An 11,309-nucleotide genomic window follows, 5' to 3' on the forward strand; every position below is an offset into this window, starting at 1 on the left:
ATTTGTAAAAGGCTTGAAAAATGAGTATATCTTCCACTTAACATCGGTTCCACCGTCACACGTCAGTGTCTGAACACCAAAAAGCTTTATTGAAACATATTTTTAGTTAAGGGCAGTCCTTACAGTTTAGTTGGTCGTCTTTCTTTTTAACACCCCCATAAACCCTTGCAATCACTTTTACTAAGCCATTCAAGTGAAAATGTCAGGTGCGGCACCTATACGCCACTGCTGAAAGTAACGAGGTAAACTGACGCGCACGCGCGCGCACGCTCACATATGACTCATCTCATCTAAACTAAAGCACTTTGTCAGAGGCGTCCATTCACATTACACCCGGGCAGGACCGCGCAGACTCAATCTCACTTTGGAGCGCGACACTTATAGTGAGGTTGGCTATATAAGTCCATTCAGCATCTTCTTTTAAAGGAACTAAATACTTGTTTCTTAGCACAGGCAAGGAGGAAGACTTTCACCAAACACCTGACAACAGAAACATCTAATCCGGACCTCCTCTAGACGTTTAAGGTATGTTCTCAAGTGCTGCTCTGATTTTTGTCATCATGATTTCTTTTTTCCGTTGCATATTATGAAATAGTCTAAATTCTGCATTTATTTGCTAGTTTGCAGGATGGGATACACTTATTAAAGAGACACGTTTTTATGTTTTTTTCTGCCACTTTATTGATATTATATTTTAATTCAGTAGGCCTATATGACTCTTTTGAAAGCGTCTTTACGCACAAGCATTACGTACGCATCGCGCAGACTTCACACTTACAGATATTAAACAGAGTAGTGTAATTTAAAGTTGTAAATGGGCATTTAAAGGCCATTTCAATAGTTTCCTATAGTTTGCATGTGATTTCTTTAACGGAATAGATTTTTAGACTGTGCGTAAATTATCTGCAGATCTTTTTTTACACAGCAGTAATGTGTATGCATTTTGTGTATGCTTTAGATTCCAGTTGAAATCCTGACATGAAGCTCAATTTACTCGGAACCACCGTAATTTTGCTTGTTGCCTTTTTACCGCGCTACGAATGTCGGGCTATTGAGAGCCCCGGCAGTGTCCTGCGCGTCCCCGCTCCACAGAGCCAGAACTCCCCTCAGCAGTCTGGTCCTATCTTGGAGCGGCTTGGAGAGGAGTATTTCATCCGGCTTGGCAACGGGGACTCGAACTCTTTTCCATCGACTTCTTCAATGTATCCCGGGGGAGCCTCCTCCATCTTCAACAGAGCCCTGCAACTTCAGCTGACGCGGCGTCTCCTACAGGGCAAAGTTGGCAACATTAGGGCGCTCATTGAAGACTTGGCTAGCCACGGGGATGAGTCCATGGATCGAGGGAGGAGGTCCGAAGAACCGCCGATATCTCTGGATCTGACCTTCCACCTGCTGCGGGAGATGATGGAGATGTCTAAGGCGGAGCAGTTAGCCCAACAGGCGCAGAATAACAGAAAGATGATGGAGCTCTTTGGAAAGTGAAGTCCTCCCTCCAGCCCGCCAAAGATCTCCTTTCCGTTTTATTTTTTGTTTTCCGTTTTGACCATCAGCACAAAACATGCTCTGTACAATATAGTGCTGCTTTATCACAATTGTTTATTGAAGCTTTAACCTGATCAAAACGGGCTCGGCTCAAATCCGATTGTACCTTATGCCATTTTAAATGTTAGTGTCAAATCTGTAGAATGACCGTTCTTCATATTTGAGATTGAAAACCTATGGTTTGAATATAAGTTGCATATTGCATCAGACAATTTCATTTTGTTTTAGATTATGATTATCAATGTATTTATGATATTTGTTAATAAACGTATGTGCAACCAGTCATTTTTTGTTTTGCAAAAGAACATCGTCTATATTTCTAATAAAAAATTGAAAGGAATGCTTACATTTTTTCTGCATGCATTACTTGGATCAATAAATGTGTATTCTTTATTTGCTATATGTAACAATAATAAACTAGCTACCATATTCATTTACCAGCACACTCTCCAGTATGCCTTGCACACAAAAGCTTATTGATTTATACGAAAATAGGTCTGTTTTGAATACAGATGTCTCATATAAAGCATAACCCTGTTTTGGTAAGGTTTAATCGTTAAAAAGTAAATTGGAGATCCCTTGTGACAGCTGAAAGGTGCAACATTTACATCTAATGAGGGTGAAATGTACCGTCTCTGTGTCCAGTTCACTGTGCTACTCCTTGACCCTCAGTGTCACAGTAAACCAAACAAGAGCTGTGCGTGAGTCATCCTATTGTGTTTGGCCCACTTAGTAACTTGGGGCTTAGTGTTGCATTGAGCCGTTTGTAAAGTATCCAACTCAGTGAAGGATGAGGTACAATAATTACAGATTACTCAGTGGAGACTGACTCAATAGGACAGAGCGCAGGATTAAAACAGCACCCAGGATATCAGGCGCTATACAGTATAACCACAATGTCTTTACATCCTTTAACATGATTACATTCAAATAAAGTAGAACACATTTAAATCTGATGTCTCCGTCAGTGTAACTTTCATGTACACTGCCATAGTAGCAAAACCAGATTTAGTAATATCTTGAAAAATATGACTAAAAATTCATACAATACAGTTTAACATAAGAACGACAAACAGGTTTATGAAATGTCAAAAGAGCCAAATTTGACTCATTTATCAAACTAATAAAGTTAAGAAGTCGCAAAAAAAATACAATGCGAAGGACAACCCTACGGAAAGTGATAACAAAAATGGTGAAAGATCAGCTACACAAACAAATCAATTTAGGATCACATCACAAGACTATGACATCTGAAAATAGCCAACAACATGACAGAGAGAGTGGAATTAGGACTTCAACGCCGACGTCAACTACTTGCACTTTCCAAAATTGCACATGTATAAATCTTTTTGAGCCATGGACCCCCGCTTTCACATAGGACTATTTGGAGAGGGCTGCACTCTTGTCAGGTGCTGGGAGGGGACGCAGGACTCTTGCTCGTGCTAAGAGAGAGGTTTTGCACGGCTTGTGTCACCGCTTCATCGCTTAGTTCTGTCTCTCCATCCTCATCTTCATCTTCATCTGCACCCAGACACAAAAATTTATTATAGCAATAATTACAGACCAAACACAACACAAAAAGATATAATAATATGAGGAAATTACAGCAATTTTATACCTTGAATAAAGTCAATGCTTCTTAGGGCCTGGCGTTCTCTTCTAAAGTCAACGCTATAATGATCCATGTTCTCATAGCCCCGTTCAACCTTTTCCAAATGTGATACACTCGAAGCCTCCGCAATCCTTTAGGAGGGCAATGGTGCAATTAGGGTCACTGTACAGCTGAATAAATACTATCAATCTTGACATATGGCACGCTCAATGACTTATTTTTGGAATAATTACAGTAATTGGCTTGCTACACTTCACACAATTACATTCAACTACTCAGACATGCAACCCTTGTCTGATGTCTTTATCTAGGGAAGTTTGCCAGGAAACAGGGCTTGTAGTGCACTTAAGTCACAGTGATTAATAGTGATGATAAGAGCAGACTTACTTTTGGAGGAGAGGCTTTATGGCCTTCAAATAAAAAGAATAAAACGGGAAAAAACATTAAGATAGTGAGTTAAATGTATTTATCAAAAGACCATGTATCTGAACTCGCAATCTGACCTGCAGGAAAACCGCCTGCCCCTGCTCCTCCATGGTCTGGATGCCCGACTCCACAAGCTTACAGCTCTCCTCCAGGTGCTCTGTGTACTTCCTGCTGAGTCCTCGGATGTAGGTCACTTTCTCCTCTTGCTCTGATGTCACCTTCCGACACATCTCCCTCTTCTTGTCCTCCAGGATCGTGTACAAGAGGTCAAACTTCTCACACAGCATTGTCTTCTGTCTACAGCTGTTTTCCTGTACAATACACAAAGACATGGATTTAATTATTTGGCCATGTTCATGATTAGAGGTTGGAGGTTTATTGAACTAGGACATCAAAATAAACAATGTTAAATGACTAAACAGTACATATTCAAAGTTCTTGTATAGGAGTAATCATCCAAACAAGGGTATTATGTGGTTTTTTTTCAGCAGTTTTATGCAGTACATTATCCTTAACCAAAACATTGAAGCTTTTAGCACAATTCTGATGATTGCCATAAAATAGTCTCCAAACTGTATTTTCATCAGGATAATTAAAGTGAGACACTACAAGCAAAACCTTTTCAGGTCAGTTTGCTCTCTCAACAATCAAGCTTTTATGTGCAAACAACAATATTGTCCATTCAGCAGCTAAATATTTCACAACAATCCCTTATTTTCTATAGGGACATAAAGATCTCCCCACACACACAAGTAGCACACACATACATCAACCTTTACAATCGTGTCCTTAACCAGATTCGGGCAGATCATACAGAAGGATTTGTTGATATCAAATTCCAAGCTTGATTTATTATGAAGTGTATTTGTGCAATAATGTGGATTCTGCACTGATGGGGACTGTGCACTGTATTCTTGTGTGTATAATGCAGCAATAAGGTGTACAAAACAAAATGACTCCTAACAAGTACTAAATAAACCAAATACATAAACTACATTCAAAGCTATATAATGGACAAGTCAATCAGAACTAGAAACAAAGAAAGAAAACCAATTTCCAAATCACCCTTCAAGTGCTGCAGCTGAATCCCTGAGTGTAGCCCTCAGTCAAAAAAACAGCACCAATGTGTCTTGCATATGTGTAATATTGACCTTTTTTGATGGAAAGAAAAGTAAAAAAATATGAAAAACTGTTAAAAAAAAACATTTATGTAAGTAAACTATATAAACGTTTTAAAAATGTTATATTTTTTTGACTCATCTGCAGAGTCTTGCCTTCAAAGTAAAAATCCTGATATAAATGTAATCAATATATTCCATCCCTATTCGTGGTTTATCATTTCTATTATGTCCTAGAAGTGCTTATATATGGTATCATTATCATTGTGCACCCCTGGCTCTCTTGACACCAGACTACTTGAAACATTGTCCAGTGGTGGATGAAGTAATTTTTGTTCATTAACTAAAAGTACAGATAGAGGAGCAAAAAAAGACGTATGTAAAAATGAAAATGTTACAAAAGAGATTTTAAAAGTTATTTATTAGTCATATCTAGTAAGCTTAATAAAGAATTGTGACGATTTTAAGTCAACAGAGGTGACTGAAACATCAAATTCACGTTTTTTTTAACTTTTGTACTTTGTTACTTTACATCACTGCCATTGTCCTGATGACAGGCTGATTGAAAACAAATACTTACAATTAAATGTCTGAATTATTTTCAGCATTTTTAGATTATTGTTTGCACCATAGATGTTTTTTATTAACACAGCTCAGCTCAGGATGTGTCCCTGATTCTCTTAAAAATGTTGTAGTGAGACTCCTTCTTAAGAAACAACAACTGGATACTAATGTTATGTCAAATTTTAGACCTGTTTCTAACTTGTCTTTTATTTCTAAAGTTCTTGAGAAAGGGCTTTTTATGCAACAAAAAAATCCAGTCTGGGTTCAGATCACGACACTGCACAGAATCTGCATTGCTGAAACTGCACAATGATATTGCCCGGTCTGTGGATGCAAAGTGCCCCGTTGTCCTCGTTCTGATAGACTTAATGGCAGCTTTTGATGCAGTCGACCATTCAATTTTGTTTTCTCACCTTAAAAATGATGTTGGTATCTGTGGAACTGTGCTTGCATGGTTTGAGCCAACATAAACTTTTGTGTCATGATTGGGGACCTGTCCTCCTCTGCTGCCTCACTGGTCTTTGGAGTGCCCCAGGGCTCTATTTTGGGCCCCATGTTGTTTTCTCTGTATATGTTGCCACTGGGGTCAATTATAGCAAGCACAGTTTAGCTTTTCACTGCAATATAGACAATCTCTGACTGATTGTATTGCAGACATAAAGATGTGGTATTTCGTTTATTTGAATGATAAGAAGCCAGAGTACATTCTAATTCTGTGCTGTCTAAGTTTGAGAACTTGACATACATGACAAAACTGGCCGTAAAGAATCTTGGGGTTGGTTTTGACAACAATTTTAAATTTGACGAACAAATTGACAGTGTAGTTAGAGCAGGTTTTGATCAATTATGTCTTTTAGCTAAAGTAAAGCCTTTTTTAAATCGCACCAACCTTGATAGGACTATTCATGCTTTCATCAGTTCAAGAATAGACTATTGCAATACACTTTATGTCAGTGTCTCCCAGTCGCCCTCAGCCGCCTTCAGCTCGTACAGAACGCTGCGGCGCGTTTTCTAACCAACCCACCCAGACGTCATCACATCACTTTTTGCTCTCCATTGGCTTCCCTTTTCTTTTAGAATGGATTTTAAAATGTTACTTTTTGTTTTTAAAGCTCTAAATGGCCTTGCACCTCCTTATCTGGGCAAGCTTCTCTCTGCCCGGCTCTAAGGTCAACAAATCAGCTACTGCTGGACTTCCCCAGACCCAAACTCACACACACACACACACACACACACACACACACACACACACACACACACAATGCCATGCCTTTTCTGATTCTTGTACATGTGGAGTACACATGTACAAGCACAGGCTTGCAGAGTGACTGCACCTGTTATACACTGACCTCTATTACACGACATGCTCCCTCCAACTGACTAATGATGCCCTGCATCCGGTCGTTAGTCCCAACCATCATGGCAATCCCATCACTGAGCTCGGTCTGTGGAAGCAGAACAGCACATCAACATACAAAATATGTGCCACATTCATGTCAAACTTTTTCATCGCCCTTTTTATTAAATTAAGTATTGCTGGGGAATTCGAACTATGTATTTGTTCTTATGGTTTAACTGTAGCATTCAGAAGCTTGTAAAATGCAACATGAAGTCATGTTTTTACTACTTTTAGACTCACCTTCTTGGTCTGGAAAATGCTGGTAATGGGTGCCACCTCACAGTCTTTGTGTGCCCCGAACACCTTGCACATGGAGCAGGTTGGCACACCATGGGTCACACAGTAAATATTAATCTTTTCCTCTTTGTGGACTTCACACATGGGCATCTCCTCCTTCTTCACAGGCTCAGGCTTTGTGCTGTTGAGAAAGAGCTACTTTATTGTCTGCTCATACATGCCACTGCATGTTAATTTGATGGTACTGTCACTTTGATAATGTCACAAGTGCACATCTCAGTTCTGTATTGATAATCCATCACTCACACCTTGCCACGCGAAAACGTTGTCAGCAAAAAAAAAATCTTTGCATTGCCACGTATAGGCAAATATTTTTGATATAGACAATTATGATTTTTCAATGAAATTTCTTGTAATATAATATACATAATTTTTGTCACACTGTAAATACATGACTTATTTATGTGAAATGCCTTACCTACTGGACTCTTGCTTGAACATATCAATAATATTCTCAACCAGCAAGTTTCTCTGCAGTCCATAGACTCCATGCCGATCCAGTACTACCTCATGTCTGCAGGATGGGCATCTAAAGCGGCCTCCAGACGTCAAGGAGCCAGCTCTGGTGGGGAGATACGGATTTGCAGCCTAAAATAAAGTCATCAGGTCAATTTTTTTATTACAACACATTATTTCAATTGTTTGCCACATATGATAAACAGTAATAAACATATCCAACAGACATGAAAGTCATATAAGCCAATAGGCTCCATAATTACACATGCAACAATTCAACATCTGAACATTGTTTATAGATACCATTGTATAGCATACAAGGAATAAAGAGTAATTTTAGCTGAGACTTTCTGTAATGTGAGTCGTCAATAGAAAAAAACAACTATATACATGTCCAATAGAAAATTAACTAAAACAAACAAATAAGAATAACAAAAACGGTCTAATACATAAAGGAAAGTTGATCGAACACAAGATCAGTATATGTCACATGTTTGAAATGTATTCGAAATGACCAGACTAGGCCTGGATATAGCATTTTAGGAAAGTCCCACCACATCCCACAGCCCGAAGTCAAAATAAATGATGAAACAAACAAACAAACAAACAATCAATCAATCATGTCCTCACCTGAAAAACGTCATTCGCACATTTTCTGCAGAGGTTATGTTGACAAGGCAGGATGACAACTGGCTTCGTAAACGTTTCGATGCATATCGGACAAATCAGCTGTTTTTCCAAATTGTCCATAGTATCCATGGTTAAATATCAATGTGGACCCGCGTAAACAAACAACAAAGTAAGAAGCGAAGACAAGTGTTGTGTAAAGTCACAGGCCGAGTCCTGTCCTGCTGCTCTTGCCCCGTGGCTGGTGTGGGCCACTATCTTGTTGGTGTCAGTTCTGTTTTTAGCAGCTATTGCTGTCATGTCAAAGGGGGCCATATTTACCCTGCCCATATTTGAAACCCAGAAGAGCAGTCGCCCACAGAACAGCTGCTGAGCCCTCCACGCGATCAGCTGCCTGTGACGGGCACAAAATGTGCTAACTTACTGCAAGAACTTGGTCCAACGTGTGTACTTATAGGTTTAAGTTGGTTTGACACTGTCCTATAACACAAATGAATTGTTGTTTTATCAGTAGTCTTGTTAAAAGTGGCTGAACCAACATGACGAAAGTTTTTATATTTGTACGTAATCACGCCAAGAAAATATTCCCTGTTTAGTCTATATTTGTCAGCCCCTTCGATAGCTCAGTTGGTAGAGCGGAGGACTGTAGAAGAAACACTGAAATCCTTAGGTCGCTGGTTCGAATCCGGCTCGAGGGAGGAAAATCTTTTCCTGTGTTTTACAATTTAGCTAATTCTCTTTCCCCCCGAGTTGTTAGCAACACTGATCAACTACTCTAAAAAAGAACACAACACAACTAAGTACACCAAATCTTATTGATGACTAAATTTACATTTACATTAGTATTAACTTCCCTACTGTTCTTTCTATGCGTTTTCTGTCATTTACAAGATGTCTTGTTATTTTGTGTAATCATCTTTCTTCAAAGGGATGAACTAATGATTAGATATTCATTAACAAAAAGCAGGCAAGGCTCAAATGCTCACAATTTAACCGGCGCCTAAAAGTACATTTAATGAGACCAATTAAGTGGAAGACATTTTAGAAATTTATGCTTCCTAGAAATAAACCAATTCATATCCTGAAGCCATTAGTGCCTGACTCATAATTTAGCTGTCTATCAAATAAAGTCATATTAATGTAGTATCACAAAATAGCGCTGTAGATCCAAAGTACTATGACCATATTTTTTGTAATATATATATATATATATATATATATATATATATATATATATATATATATATATATATATATGTATGATTTTAAAAATCTCATTCATATAGTTATATGTATATATATATATATAAAACTATTTGAATGAGATTTTTACCCAATAATCACATTTATTTTTAAATATTAAATATGGAAAAGCTTATATTCAAACTTAATTTGGCTAAAAAATTAAAAAAATCTTGATGTGCAAAAAAAATCTGAATTTGACAAGTCGACTAATAAAATTATTGTTGCAGCCCAAATATTCTTCTCAACGCATGTAAGGACCTAAATAATTAAGGAGTAATTTGCTCCTCAATTTAAGTGGAACATTGAACATAAATATGGCCTATCAGTTTTTGAGTGAAAAATTGTTTACAATATTTTTATTACTCAGGGGCCACAGTTTGGGAACCAGTGGCATGGATAATTTGTAAAAGTTATAAATATATATATATTTTTTAAATAGCCAGACCTATATATTTGTCATATTCATATTTTTGGCAAAGAATATTGCATAAATGGGATATATTTTTACTTGACTTTGATCACATTTCTTCAACAGAGTGAAATAAAGGATACATCAGCATGTTAATAGGCTCCATTGCAGCTGATGGTCACAGGAAAGTGGGGTGTTTCAGAAGGCAGGGTTCATTTTGCTGAAACTCTTTAGAATATCTTACTTTCCTGTAAGTATACTGCATGTGCTCGTTTGTCCACCAGACTATGCTTTCTATGACCCCATAAACCTGACGACTGTAATAGGCTGTACCCATAAACAAATAGTATTTTATTTATTATTATTATTTATTTGGGGTAAAATGCTTATCCAGTTTTATAGTGTAAAATATGACCAGCGTGAGCCATAATAAGTGCAGTCTGATGACAAAATCTCACTTAACAATTAACTGATCAAATAACTAATCATAGTCCTACATTCATCAATGTTATATGAGCTAAATTAATGTATTGTTTATTGGTCATTTTGTAAATTTCACTGTGTATATCATGCTCTTTGTGCGAGCCTTTTCTCGTTGTTTAGCGGTGATAGAACGTCATCTAGTGGTGAATATAATATAAAAAAATTGAGTTGACAGCTGAATTGGCGAAAAGTCCTTGCCACTGAGTTTGTGAATTTTCCTAATTCATTTTAATAATCTAAATGTCAAATGTACCTTCAGATGGAGCCTATAATAAAATCTCCTTGACTACTATATCAACTTAATGCTAATATTTAGTTTAGGCTTACTATATATACATTTGGTTGAACTGAATGTATCCAGATCTATGGCCATGGCTGCTTAATGAGTGTACAACCTCCTATTTAGTCAGAACTGCAATGACAGGTTTGCGCCACTAGATGACTCTATCTACTTACCTCTATAAATCCATAGAGCACATAGACTGACCACCATTAAAACTGAAATGCATATAAACCTGTCACCTTCTTTTTAAAGTGTAAAAAAGCACATCAATTTATTTATTATCAGAAGTGTACACACAAATAGCTTAATAGTAGTTTGTATGCCCTGAAGTCTTAACTTGGTCACATAGCCAAATTTAGAAGCGTATCTGCCCCGTTAAACGTGTACGATTAGTCCAAGCGTCAATGGGGACTCCCTTGTGTTGTAAATGGTTGTATTAATTAGTGACACCAAGGCAAACTGGAATGTCTCCCCAGTGTCAGGCTGGTGCCAGGGGTGTGGGGCACATATGGAGCCTGGGACCCCACTGGGAATCACCAGCTATGCAGTGCACCTGGTCTCTGTTTCTCCAGGCTTAAGCACACATCCCTCTCAAAAAGGGCAAGCCTGGTCGTTTTTGTTTGTTTGTTTGTTTGTTTGTTGAGACTGAGGCCTATTGCGGTGCAAGGAATTAATTAGAGAATCCCCCAAAGTATAATTTAGCTGTTCCCAACTGGGCACTTAGTGGTCTGAATGTAAAACCTGTGCTGTCATGACGTGGTATTGACGTATTTACTGTATGTCGGATCACGCACTTGTCTTGACTAAGTTGTCTAGTAACAGCATAGTAAACGTGAATACTACCAGCT

General features: G+C 38.0%; 2 protein-coding genes and 1 non-coding gene across 3 annotated transcripts; 2 read left to right on the forward strand and 1 right to left on the reverse strand.

Annotated features, from left to right (window-relative positions):
* The first annotated feature begins 296 nt into the window (after positions 1-296).
* Positions 297-1,882, forward strand: crhb (corticotropin releasing hormone b). The gene is made up of 2 exons (XM_072450791.1): positions 297-525; positions 959-1,882. Exon 2 carries the CDS (start codon positions 979-981, stop codon positions 1,480-1,482), a length of 504 nt encoding a protein of 167 aa, XP_072306892.1. The 5' UTR covers positions 297-525; positions 959-978; the 3' UTR covers positions 1,483-1,882.
* trim55b (tripartite motif containing 55b) lies at positions 1,293-8,304 on the reverse strand. Its single transcript, XM_072450789.1, has 8 exons — positions 8,045-8,304; positions 7,377-7,546; positions 6,902-7,079; positions 6,612-6,707; positions 3,658-3,891; positions 3,542-3,564; positions 3,161-3,285; positions 1,293-3,063 (listed from the first exon to the last, which is right to left on the reverse strand). The coding sequence occupies exons 1-8, from the start codon at positions 8,171-8,173 to the stop codon at positions 2,948-2,950; spliced, it is 1,071 nt and encodes a 356-aa protein (XP_072306890.1). The 5' UTR covers positions 8,174-8,304; the 3' UTR covers positions 1,293-2,947.
* A 349-nt stretch (positions 8,305-8,653) lies between these two features.
* Positions 8,654-8,739, forward strand: trnay-gua (transfer RNA tyrosine (anticodon GUA)). The gene is given in 2 exon segments: positions 8,654-8,690; positions 8,704-8,739. It is a non-coding gene; the product is annotated as a tRNA-Tyr (tRNA).
* Positions 8,740-11,309: the final 2,570 nt, after the last annotated feature.

Source organism: Eucyclogobius newberryi, unplaced genomic scaffold (assembly GCF_026437365.1).
Source record: "Eucyclogobius newberryi isolate DKJ021-1_F unplaced genomic scaffold, fEucNew1.0.hap1 SCAF_18, whole genome shotgun sequence".
Classification (NCBI taxonomy): Eukaryota; Metazoa; Chordata; class Actinopteri; order Gobiiformes; family Gobiidae; genus Eucyclogobius; species Eucyclogobius newberryi.

What these genes read in the sequence shown, in the direction of transcription:
- trim55b (XM_072450789.1), bottom strand. Translation starts at nt 8,173, where the DNA reads ATGGATACTATGGACAATTTGGAAAAACAGCTGATTTGTCCGATATGC. An exon ending in TTCAAGCAAGAGTCCAGTAG is followed by an intron (nt 7,080 to 7,376) that starts GTAAGGCATTTC and finishes CTTTCTCAACAG; the next exon opens with CACAAAGCCTGAGCCTGTGA. An exon ending in GAGCATGTCGTGTAATAGAG is followed by an intron (nt 3,892 to 6,611) that starts GTCAGTGTATAA and finishes TGTATTGTACAG; the next exon opens with GAAAACAGCTGTAGACAGAA.
- crhb (XM_072450791.1), top strand. Translation starts at nt 979, where the DNA reads ATGAAGCTCAATTTACTCGGAACCACCGTAATTTTGCTTGTTGCCTTT.